General features: G+C 43.0%; 1 protein-coding gene across 2 annotated transcripts in view; it reads right to left on the reverse strand.

The window, feature by feature from the left end:
• DCAF7 (DDB1 and CUL4 associated factor 7) overlaps positions 1 to 8,482 on the reverse strand; it is a 30,753-nt gene extending 22,271 nt beyond the window's left edge. Inside the window, exon 1 of one of the 2 annotated variants that reach the window (XR_002085003.2) lies at positions 8,110 to 8,481. Coding sequence is in view for 1 of the 2 variants with exons in the window: in XM_019466599.2 (XP_019322144.1) it covers positions 8,110 to 8,247 (138 nt within the window). In the remaining variant the exon portion in view is untranslated. Of the gene's footprint in view, positions 1 to 8,109 lie in introns of both variants that reach the window. The other variant, XM_019466599.2, reaches the window with a different exon arrangement.
• Positions 8,483 to 12,645: the final 4,163 nt, after the last annotated feature.

The following is a 12,645-nucleotide window of genomic DNA, read 5'->3' on the forward strand; positions in this document are numbered from 1 at the left end:
TCTCTCTCTGTCCCAAAAATAAATAAAAAACGTTGAAAAAAAAATTTAAAAAAAAAATAAAAAAAAAAATTAAGAAACTTTCCTAGGAAAGTTTTCAGTGCCAATTGTTTTGTGTCCATTTTTCTTGAATTTTTTTTTAAGGTTTTTATTTTGAGAGTGTGCATGCACACACATGCGCATATGGGAGACGGGCAGAGAAACAGAAAGCATCTTAAACAGGCTCCACACTCAGTACGGAGCCTGACATGGGGCTCCCAAGATCCTGACCTGAGCCAAAATCAAGTCAGACGTTTAACCAACTAAGCCACCCAGGTGCCCCTTGAGATAAGGTTTAAGCTCATTACTTCAAACATTTTTTTCCATAAAGTCTTTAATTACATACTTGAGGTTTTTGTTTTTTTTTTTTTTAACTTTTATTTATTTTTGAGAGATAGAGAGAGGCAGAGCATGAATGAGGGAGGAGCAGAGAGAGGGAGACACAGAATCCAAGGCAGGCTCTAGGCTCTGAACTGTCAGCACAGAGACCGACATGGTGCTCCAACCCACAAACTATGAGATCATGACCTGGGCCGAAGTCGGACGCTTAACTGACTGAGCCACCCAGGTACCCTGAGTTTTTGTGTTTCATTTCCTTGTGATCTTTTTCTTCGGGGACACCAATTATACCTAAGTCAGATCTTCTTTATTTTCTGTATCTACTACATTCTTTCTAATTGTTTATTTCCATTTCATTTTTGTAATCTGTCTTCCCTATCCTTCACTAATTTTTCAGCAGTTTATATTCATTTTTATTCTCTTTCCAATGTGGCTTTTAATTCTGTGATAACTTTTATTTTCTCTTCCACTATTTTCCTGGGCTCTACCTGCTGATGTTCCATTTCCTCCTGCCACCATGCCTTATTTTACCTGATCTCCTGTATCTCTGCTTGGAGTTCCTTCCTTTCCTAAGTTCTCTGAATTCATGGTGGCAGGAATGGCCGTTAATTTTCATCTGAGGTAAAAAAAACATCTTTGTAGTGAGGCTATTTTACCTGCCACTTGTTTCCCATATTTTCCTTTTGTGTTATAGTGTCTATCTTTCTAGATCTTGTGCTGATGTCTTTTGACTGAGACAAGTTCTTCCTATAAGATCTGAAGGAGGTTCCTACAGGAACCTGAGAGAAGCCAGGGCCATGTTCCAAGTTAGCAGAAACACGTGAACCTGTAGCATGTCCCCAGCCAACAGGGATGACAAACAGTCCAGCTGCTCACAATTCAGTATCTCTTCCAACCTGCCTTACGTAATGCTTCTAAAGATGACGGCACGTCTATGTGTCTCCTTGTGTAGCTTAGCTCCCCTCTTACCCAAGGGGTCAAATGGGGTCTGGAGAAGTGCCTGCTGCCAGCCTGTGCACCTTCTTCTCACTGTTCCAAATAAAGGAATGTTGATCTTGCCTGTCAAAATCCTATTCTGGAGAACTGTATGAGTTTGAAATCTGCAACCAAAGATATCCTTTCTCAGCATCTTCCTATACCCATGGGATCCTCATTATACTGCTGTCCTTCTGCACTTACTGTTGGGGGCATAAGGAAAAATTATCCGCCTTTAAACATCTTATTGTCAGGGCACCTGGCTGACTCAGTAGGAAGACCATGAGACTCTTGATCTCAGGATCGTGAGTTCGGGTCCCACATAGGTTGTAGTGATTACTTAAATAAATAAAAAACTTTAATAAAAAAAACACATAAACATCTTGTTCACATTTAGGTTACCCTCGTGCCTTTTTCTCCAGAGTCTTCCTGTCCTATTAAGCTTTTATCTCCCACCCCGTCCTTCTGCAACTATTGCTTCACAATACTTTACCCCAAGCATGAAAAAAAAAAAAAAAAAAAAAACGCCTCTATAAAGGAAGGGCTATAAAGATCATTTTTACTTATTTTAAAACTGTGGACATTACTATGTCAGATGTCTCCTAAGAAGCATATATGCAACATAAAATATTTACCCCTTGAAGACATGACCACATTTTCACTTTCAAATGCTTTCATGAATAGCAACATAAATTACTATTCACATTACATGTATCTTACATTTAAAAAATTTTTAAAAGATGTAATGTTTGTCTTGTTATTATATGCTCCTTGAGGGAGGAAATTGTGCATTCCACTTTATTATACACAATGCTAGTACAAGAACATGAGGGTGAAGGTGTGTGTATGTATGTAATTTTTTTTTAAAGACCCCAAGTTATGCAAATCAATATACCACTCCAGTGAATTGAACATTTTCTGTGATTAATATAACCAAAATCAGCTAAGCAAAATTCTGAGAGAATATGCCAGTTTTTCTTGTTCTTTTCCATCTGTCCTCCCTTCAAGCCTGTTCCTGACTGATTATGATTGATCAATGTTTGCAGAGAAGTCCTGCCTTGTTAAACTTTAAGATGAATTCTGGCATAGTGCCCCTTTGGCTCCTGTCTCAGAGGCTAACCAGTCAGCTCTGGCATCCTGGCCTCAGGCAAGCCATACTACCTATAGAACACAGATTCATTCCTTGTTCAAATCACAGCATCTCCAGTAGGCCTGTGTGAACCAGGTTAGGGCAAAAAGCAATATAGCAGCAGCACTTTTATCCCGTCGTCCCATGGAGGAATTAGTCCTCTCACTGTCTAGAAAAAAGAAAGGAGGAAGTTAAAACCAGAAGAGTTTTATGGTGTAAATTTCCCTGTTGACAGTCTTGCCAGGGACTGATGGAGCACTGCAAAATTCTAAGTATCCAAAATACTTCTGTGTACTAAAACACTTTCTCTTTTTTGTTGCCAATCTCACATCTGCTAACAAAGTCTACAGAAGGTTACTAAGTATCATCATTGTGCCCAAAACACACTGCTTGTGTGTTCAATACATATTTGTTGAATTATTTTTTAAAATTTTTAATGTTTATTTATTATTGAGAGACAGAGCATGAACATGGGAGGGGCAGAGACAGGAGGAGACGCAGAACCTGAAGCAGGCTCCAGGCACCGAGTTGTCAGCACAGAGCCCGACGCAGGGCTCGAACTCACAAACTGGGAGATCGTGACCTGAGCTGAAGTCGGACGCTCAACCGACTGAGCCACCCAGGCGCCCCACATATTTGTTGAATTAAATGAAGATATTCCTGAAGGGCCGCAATGAATACTAAGAAATGAACATTTATATGCCAGAGTTAAAATCATCATGTGCCAAACAGATAAAGCAACTACTTAGAGTCTCAGAGGCATCAACACAGGATGAAAAGGCAAGCATTCATCCCATGTGTATTTCAAGTACAAGGTAGTCTTACCCAGATTCACTATCAGTATTCTTCAAAAAGCATCATGTATACCTACAGTTTCTCTCCTCAGAACCTCAAAAATGCTTTCTAGATACTAAATCTTAAAGCACGATGGTCAGCTAATTAAATATTAGGGCAAAATAAATCCGTATCACTCTGCCAACTCTATTCAAAACCAACCCTGAAACACGCAACTAAGTGAAACAGAAACCCAGGAACTGCTACCCATCTTTCCCCATAATACAGGGGAAATACCACCTGTCTACAGACCACAGATATGTTCAAAACTCAGGAGAAATACATGAGTTCTTTAATCAACTACCATGTCTAACCCAGGTAGAACAAGAGAAAATGGGCTTAAACTAGACCATTACAATACTTGGAGTCTGACTACAAGAAGCTTCTAGACCACAAAAATGGATTTAGTTGAAAGGAATCAAGAAAATTTTTTCCTCTGGGTCTTTAAAAGGCAGAGGAATGAACATAATGACATTTTGAGGTACCTTTCCTCTGGAAAATACATCACATTTACTTAGCACCCATATAATTCTCCTTGATTCTCTTTTTTTTATTAAAAAAAATTGTTTTAATGTTATTTCTCTTTGAGAGAGAGAGAGAGAGAGAGAGAGAGAGAGAGAGATAGCGAGCGCACAGGAGAGGGGCAGAGAGAGAGGGAGACACAGAATCTGAAGCAGGTTCCAGGCTCTGAGTTGTCAGCACAGAGCTCAATGCGGGGCTTGAACTCACGAACCACGAGATCATGACCTGAACAAAAGTCAGATGCTTAACCAACTGAGCACTCAGGCACCCCTTCTTGATTATATTTCAATTACAGATACAGTAATATCTAATAATAGCCAACATTTCTCTTTTTTAATGTTTATTTACTTTTTGAGAGAGAGCATGTGCGCACTTCTGTGCATGAGCAGGGGAGGGGCAGAGAGAGAAGGAGAGAAAGATGGGGAGAGAGGGAGAATCCCAAGCAGGCTCTGCTCTGCCAGCGTAGAGCCTGACCTGGGGCTCAAACCCACGAACTGGAAGATCATAACCTGAGCCAAAATCAAGAGTCAGACGCTCAACCACTTGAGTCACCCCCAACAGCAAACATTTCTACATTGCTTAACCATGTCTGTCTCAGGCAGAGTTCCTAAACCCATTACATATATTAACTCATTTAATTTTATTACCTTTATTTTATAGATGAGGAAACCGAGGCACAGAGGTTAATTTGCTCAAACCACACAAAACTAGGAAGAGGCAGGACTGATAACCTAGCCACAGAGTACCTCAAAGGGGTTATCTGGTGCATACAGACTGAGCCACCCAGGCGTCCCAGGGGCTATTCAGTAACAGAGTTTTTGCATGGGATGGAAGAGCAGAATCAACGTTTAGGCGAATGCAGATGCAAAAAGATAGGATTCCTACTTCTGGTCAGCAGATGCCTAGGTAATCCCAGGGTAATGTTCTTAGAGCGCCATCTGGACCATCTGTTTCTTAATCACTTAAGTGTCTGTTAACTTCAGGGATGGAACTCTGGAATGTGCCAAGTCCCTCAGGGGATTCTCACACACACACACACACACACACACACACACTAAAATTTAGAGAACCACCACTCCAACACCAATGCTGCTGTATCCTCTAGCAGAGACCACAAGGAGGGAACGTGAAACACAACTACTGATGATGGGACTTCTTATTCCAGGTACAGTTGATAGGATCAACTCAATTGTTTACTCTAAAACAATTCCCAAATTTATTCAGATGATGGAACACCTGAAAGCCAAGTTGTTCTTGAAATGCTAATAAATTTAATTCTGTTGAAATACAAATAATTTTACTATAGGAAAACGTGATTGCATTAATTCAAAAATTTTAGAAATTATAATAATGTGTATTCTTATGTCAATGTCTCCACAGTAAAAAAAAAGAGGGCTGTTTCTGGGCTTTTTCACCAATGCTAATTTGCTGTGTCCATTTGTTTTGCCCTCTGCTGGCAATCAGTATTGACAGCAAGCAGGAAACAAAGATCTGAAAATTCCAACCAGTAACTTATAAATTCCTCTAAATTGTAAAGTGTGGCACCTCTGTGATAAAAGTTTTCTCTAAAACTGACCCTAAAAGTCACTGTGTTCGAGGGGTATTTACTGCTCATCAGTCCCTAGGCACAGATCCTCTACAGCAGGGTTTCTTAACTTGAAGTCCCTGAGCTTGAATCACTCACATTCATATTTTCACTAACCTCTGGCTGAAATTTAGCATTTCCTTCCATTACGAAGGGAGGTGGCTATGCACAGCCGCATCAATATCTGACTTTGTTACTGACAGAAATCAGATTTTTATCATATCACATCACTTTAATTAAACATTCTGAAATGTTATTTACCCTCATTACTACTTTAAAATTATAATAATTACGCTGGATGGTGTAATTTAACGGATTAATTTACAACTACGTATTACTATAGCTCCACTTTTTAAAAAATGTTTTTGAGGGGCGCCTGGGTGGCTTACTTGGTTAGGTGTCCGACTCCTGGTTTCAGCTCGGGTCATGATCTCACGGTTCATGAGTTCAAGCTGTGTGTGGGGCTCTGCACTGGCAGTATGGAATCGCTTGGGATTCTATTCTCTCTCCTCCCTCTCTTTGCCCCTCCCCACACATGGGTGCTTTCTCTCTCCCAAAAATAAACACTAAAAAAAAAAAAAAAAAAGTTTTTGATAACTGTAGTTTGATATAATTGATTTCCTTCCTAATCCTATGTATTTTGTGTCTTTGAAAACATAATTATGAAAGGAGGTCTATCAGCTTCAGATTGTCATAGGTGTCCATGGCACAGACACACACACACAAAGTTAAGAACCCTGACCTAGATAGGCTGGGGCACAAAAACAGTTTTAAGATACTGCATTGCCAGTAACATGCAAGGGAGTTAAGACAGAAGTAACTGCTTATCCTGTGATTATTAGGATTATTAGTTTGCATTTTACTACTAAGACCCACACTGCCTGCGTAGCCTGGCACAAACGAGTTCCAGTAAGTTGCTAAATGAAAGGACACACTTTGGGGCAGAGTTTCCGCAACTAACGTCTGACCTGTTACTTCACTGATTCTACCAGCAGCCTAACTGTGGCTCAGCTCCTCCTCTCAGAAATGGGGCTACTACTGTTTACCCAAATTGACTCTGGAAGATATTGCAAGAAAAAAGGGGACATCAATTTGCGTTAAAAAACTCAAGCCTTTTGACAGATTCTACTTTTTTTTCTTTTAAACATATATGCTTAAATAATTAGGGTCTCAATTTTACTACCACAATTTCCACATCAGGATCTCGAATTCCGTTCCATTCTGCTATCCACTATGGGCCATAAGGAAGGGCCAGCCATTACAGAAAATAAAACTACGTTTTGCTCAGGACTCTCTGCTTTCTGTGGACAATGGGTAGACTTCACTATGAGTGTGTAGTCCCTGGGATTTGTGTGTAAACTGTGCATGTTATGTCTGAGCAATGAGAGTCCAGCGCTTTCGTCCATTTCTCAAAGGGGATTCTAGGAAAGCTGAGCCCTGGACTCTAGAGAAATGCTCCTGGGAAACTGTAGGCAAACTTACAATGTACAAATGCTTTTTGTTTATGTGTAAAAAAGAACTCTTTGCCTCCAACAAACTGTGGGTCAGAAAGAATAAGATTAACCTGTGCAACACCCCACAGCTAGTCAGTGGACCAGACAGAACCAAACTCGACTGGGCTCTTTTCCCTGAACCATGCCTATCACCGTCCACACAGTTTCATTCTTCTTAAGTCGTGGTGTTCATGGTGTCCAGCAAGAGTATAAATATAAGACTTTAAACACCACTAGCCAAGGCTTTCTGTTGCTCTGATCCCCATCACAGTGTTTAATACAATAAAGAAGAGATTAAGGGATAAAGGAAAGAAAACTCTGCCCACTGATGTATTCAACAACTTTCAAAAATAAATTTATGCTGCAATGTCAGCTTAAAAAGCTTCCACCTGCTGCCCGTGCTTCTATGAAAGAGCCTCAAATTTCAAATTGTTGATGTCCCGGAAGACTTACTACTACTCAAGGTTACACTTCTGAATGGGCATGAAAGCCAAGAAAAGATAAGGAAAACGTCACCCTTCTCCTTTCAGAAAACAGTGACAGGATCACGGTCACGGGCCAAAATTTCCAAAAAGAGATCATTTTGAAGAGGGCAGATATAAGGCAGCAATAGCAGTGACCCGCTCCTGGCAGAAGAGGCGGGCGGGGTGGCGTGGTGGGGGTGGTCCCTGAATAGTACCTGGGGGTGGGAGTAGGAGGCGGGGAAGCCTGCACAGTAAACAGCCCTAACAGAAACTTAGCGTAGCCAAGAGTGTGAGACCACCAACTGATGCGCCAGTAGTTTTCTTCACAGCCATCTCTCTCTCTTCCCCCGTCCGCCCCCAACTGAAGCAATGCGGCGGGAAGGGGGAAGACTGGAGTGATAAATGGCGTAGCTTTTGGGTGTAAAGTCGAGTTTGAGTGCCGTTTCCCCCACGAATCAGCTAGCTTCTGACTCGGGCAACTCACAACACGGTGCCTCAGTTTCCCCATGAGTAAAATGGGGGTAATTACGCTCCTGACTACACAGGAATGCTGCCAGGATTAAATGAGACAACGAGCGTGAAAGCTTCTGCACAGGGCCAGACACAGAGGAACCGCTCCGGGGCGCTAAGGCAAGTCCGCAGGAGGGTCCTGAGGTCGGGGCTCCGGCCCGGAAAGAGTGCTCCAGGGGCCCGCTCCCCGCCAGCTGGGTTCCGAGCCCCTGCCCGGCCCACCTTGTTGTTGTACTCCTCCACGAAGCTGCCCAGCGCCAGGCGAAAGCGCTTGTCGGGCCGCACGCTCCAGTTCATGGCGTAGACGGTCCAAGGCGCTTCATACTTGTAGATCTCCTTCCGTTTGCCGTGCAGGGACATGGTGGCGGCGGCGGGGCCGCAGTGCGGGCCGGGACGACAGCGAGCTGCTGCGGGCCGGGCGCGAGTCAGACCGGGAGCCGGGCCGGAGACTGAGGGGTCCGAAAGGAGGCGGGGCGGGGGCGGGCAGAGACGGCCTAGCCCGGAAGCGGGGCCGCGGCGACGGACAACGACTGCCGGGCCCGACCCCCAGTTTCAAACCTGCTTCGGCTCGGACCACAGCCACCTTCCGTTTGAAGCCCCGCCCCGCCCTCTCGGAACGGAAGCCACGCGACCCCCGTAGTGGCGCCGGCCGTTGGCTGCCTGATACGTCCTTTCCAGTGGTTCCTACTCTTCATTGGCTAGTGCACCAGTAGCTTCTGAAACTCTTCACTATTGGCGCAAATGTCTGTCATTCCAATGACTTGCCCCGCCCAATATCGGGGTGGGGAGCAGGCGCTTTCTCAGCTCTAAAGGTGACTGGTTGACAAAAATGTCAGTCAGAGAGATAACGGCGCAGTGCGGGTGAATGGGGGCGTGGGTGGCGTACAGGCTAGCAGCTTAGCAGCAGGCCTCCAAGTTCTAGGCCAAATCTTTGAGAGTGAAACCTCTCGTGTGACCTCCTCTGACTTCTTCTCTGTAGCTGCCATTCCCAGAGGCCTCACGTCCAGTAGACAATGTAAATTCTGCTTTACCTGAGTGCCTGCGGCCTGGCAGCTCAGCCCGTGCCAAATGGGAATCACCTTAATTTCCTCCTGGTGCCCATAGCCTTGAACACCGGGGGGTTGTTCTCCCTGTCCCCCAAGGGCCTTCTCGCGCTTTCCTGGCCATTCTATAAATGTTCGGGATTTTAGGGTTGATTTTCAGTAATCAGCCACCCTACTTGCTTGGCCCTAAGTTTTTGTCGGTTCCCATTCATTCCATCCTTTCTCTGCAGCAAGGCCTAAGGGAAAAGCTAATCAAGCCCTAGACCTATGTGTCCTTAGTTTGAAATGGAGAAGGGCCTGAATCTAGGTAACCTCTCTTTGTAATTTAAATGGTTTCCATTGCTTTGCTTTCAACACAATGAAAGGAAAATTGTATGGAATTGTTAGATGATATCATTAAATATCGTTTTAAATATCGTGGATTGTTGGAAAACTCAGAATCGAAAGAGTTGAGTGACTGCTGTGTATAACCCCTTAGTGTTCAATCTACTTATTTCTTGGAACAAGTTTTCTCTGCCTAAGTTTATGAAAAAGTCAAGAAAAATAGGTATAAAAGTGTTGCTGACCCAGGGCGCCTGCGTGGCTCAGTCAGTTAAGCAACTGACTCTCGATTTTGGCTCAGGTTATGATCTCGCCTTTGGTTGGATCCAGCCCTACCACTGGCTCCCGGCTGGCAGCGAGGAGACTACTTGGGATTCTCATTCTCTCTCTCTTTCTCTGCCCCTTCCCCTCACAAGATAAATAAATAAACATTTAAAAAAAAAGTGTTGCTAAACTTTGTCTTATTCTAATAAAAAGTGATATTCATCCACACTCATGAGCTAATGAGAAGAAAATACCCTTTTATAGATGCATTCCCAATAAAATTTTAGTTTCTATAAAAATTTGGAATATAATTATGTTCTTTTGAATAACTCTGTACTAAGTGTAACCCTTAAAGTCTTGATAAGTTTACAAAAATGTAGTTTTAAAATTTTGAGTTATGTGTGTGTGTGTGTGTGTGTGTGTATGCATTTGTTGCAAACAGTTATGATCAGGTTATCAATAATAGGTCTTAAATCTGGAAATAAATTACATGTAGCATAAACTGTGGGAATAGAATGGAATTATAAGAAGAGAAAAAAGAATAAAGAGCTTATTCTTGTGTGTGGTTTTTTTAAAGTTTATTTTTGAGAGAGAGTGTGGCTGAGGGAGGGGCAGAGAGAGGGGGGGACAGAGGATCCAAAAGGGGTTCTGTACTGACAGCCACGAGTCCAATGTGGGGCTCCAACTCTAACTGTGAGCCCCATGTGGCGCTTGAACTCACAAACCATGAGATCACCACCTGAACTGAGGTCAGACACTCAACCAACTGAGCCACCCAGGCAACTGGTTCTTGTGTTTTTATTTATTTTGTAATGTTTATTTAATATTTATTTTTAATGTTTAATTTTGAGAGAGAGACAGACAGAGTGTGAACAGGGGAGGGGCAGAGAGAGGGAGACACAATCTGAAGCAGGCTTCAGGCTCTGAGCCCTCAGCACAGAGCCCCAGGCAGGGCTCGAGCTTGTGAACCGTGAGATCATAGGATCTGAGTTGAAGTCAGTCGCTCAACAGATTGAGCCACCCAGGCGCCCATTCATTCTTGTGTTTTTAAAATGAATGATGTTGGCTCAGGGCACCTAGGTGGCTCAGTCCATTAAGCGTCTGACTTCAGCTCAGGTCATGATCTTGTGGTTCTTGAGTTCTAGCCCCGCATAGGGAGGGCTCTGTGCTGACAGCTCAGAGCCTGAAGTCTGCTTCAGATTCTGTGTCTCCCTCTCTCTGCCCCTGCCTTCTTTCTCTCTCTTTCAAAAATAAACACTAAAAAATTTCTAAAAAAATAAATAAAATGAATGATGTTGGCTCTCAAATCACTATGCTATTTGTGTCTAAATATATTGGTATAGCAAAAATGAATTACTGGGACCTTATGAAGATAAAAAGCTTCTGCACAGCAAAGGAAACAACCAACAAAACTAAAAGGCAACCAATGGAATGGGAAAAGATATTTGCAAATGACATATCGGACAAAGGGCTAGTATCCAAAATCTACAAAGAGCTCACCAAACTCCACACCCAAAAAACAAATAACCCAGTGAAGAAATGGGCAGAAAACATGAATAGACACTTCTCTAAAGAAGACATCCGGATGGCCAACAGGCACGTGAAAAGATGCTCAACGTCGCTCCTCATCAGGGAAATACAAATCAAAACCACACTCAGATATCACCTCATGCCAGTCACAGTGGCCAAAATGAACAAATCAGGAGACTATAGATGCTGGAGAGGATGTGGAGAAACGGGAACCCTCTTGCACTGTTGGTGGGAATGCAAATTTGTGCAGCCACTCTGGAAAGCAGTGTGGAGGTTCCTCAGAAAATTAAAAATAGACCTACCCTATGACCCAGCAATATCACTGGTAGGAATTTACCCAAGGGATACAGGAGTACTGATGCATAGGGGCACTTGTACCCCAATGTTTATAGCAGCACTCTCAACAATAGCCAAATTATGGAAAGAGCCTAAATGTCCATCAACTGATGAATGGATAAAGAAATTGTGGTTTATATACACAATGGAGTACTACATGGCGATGAGAAAGAACGAAATATGGCCTTTTGTAGCAACGTGGATGGAACTGGAGAGTGTGATGCTAAGTGAAATAAGCCATACAGAGAAAGACAGATACCATATGTTTTCACTCTTATGTGGATCCTGAGAAATTTAACAGAAACCCATGGGGGAGGGGAAGGAAAAAAAAAAAAAAGAGGTTAGAGTGGGAGAGAGCCAAAGCATACGAGACTCTTAAAAACTGAGAACAAACTGAGGGTTGATGGGGGGTGGGAGGGAGGGGAGGGTGGGTGATGGGTATTGAGGAAGGCACCTGTTGGGATGAGCACTGGGTGTTGTATGGAAACCAATTTGACAATAAATTTCATATATTGAAAACAAATAAATAAATAAATAAATAGGTATAAATAAAGCAATTTATACAGTATCAATATTCACAATACACTGGAAATAACATGTTTGCAACTATTTAAACTTATCAATGAGATACTTAAAATGTTAACTTAAAATGTGGTGGGCGGGGGATTCATTTTCAAAATTCTTTCAAGGAGTACCAAAAAAGGACGGAAGGCCAGTGGCCAGGTACTTTTTGGACAACAGCCCATCTCATTGGAGCAGTTAACTGCAGAGTTCTCAAGCCAGACCATCTGGGTAGAAATTGCTTCCTTTGTTAGGTAAGATTCTTTTTTCTTTTTAATCAGAGTATAACTTATACATAGAAATGCACCTGTTTTCACAATCTGACATACACGTATGTAAACAGCTCCTAGATCAGGAAGCAAAACAGTACTAGCACCCCAGAAGTCCCCTGCATGCTTGGGTGAATTTCTTAGCCTCTCTCTGCTTCTGATTTCTCATCTCTAAAATGGGGCTAATAATACCAACCCCACAGGGTTGTTGTGAGGCTTCAGTGAAGTAATGTCTGCAGAGCAGTCGGCAGGGACTTGGCACAGAGGGAGCACTATGGACATGTCGTGGTTCTTGATGGTGACCAAGTCAGAGACTCTCTGTTTCCCTTTACCCCAGCCTGGCAAAAAGCCCCATGCTCCCGGGGCTACTGAACCCAGCAGAGCGCTTTCCGGTCCCCCCCACACAAATCCTTGTGAGAGGGACTTGGAGAAGA

Source organism: Panthera pardus, unplaced genomic scaffold, assembly GCF_024362965.1.
Source record: "Panthera pardus isolate Hobbes unplaced genomic scaffold, ASM2436296v1 HiC_scaffold_3, whole genome shotgun sequence".
In the NCBI taxonomy this organism is placed as follows: Eukaryota; Metazoa; Chordata; class Mammalia; order Carnivora; family Felidae; genus Panthera; species Panthera pardus.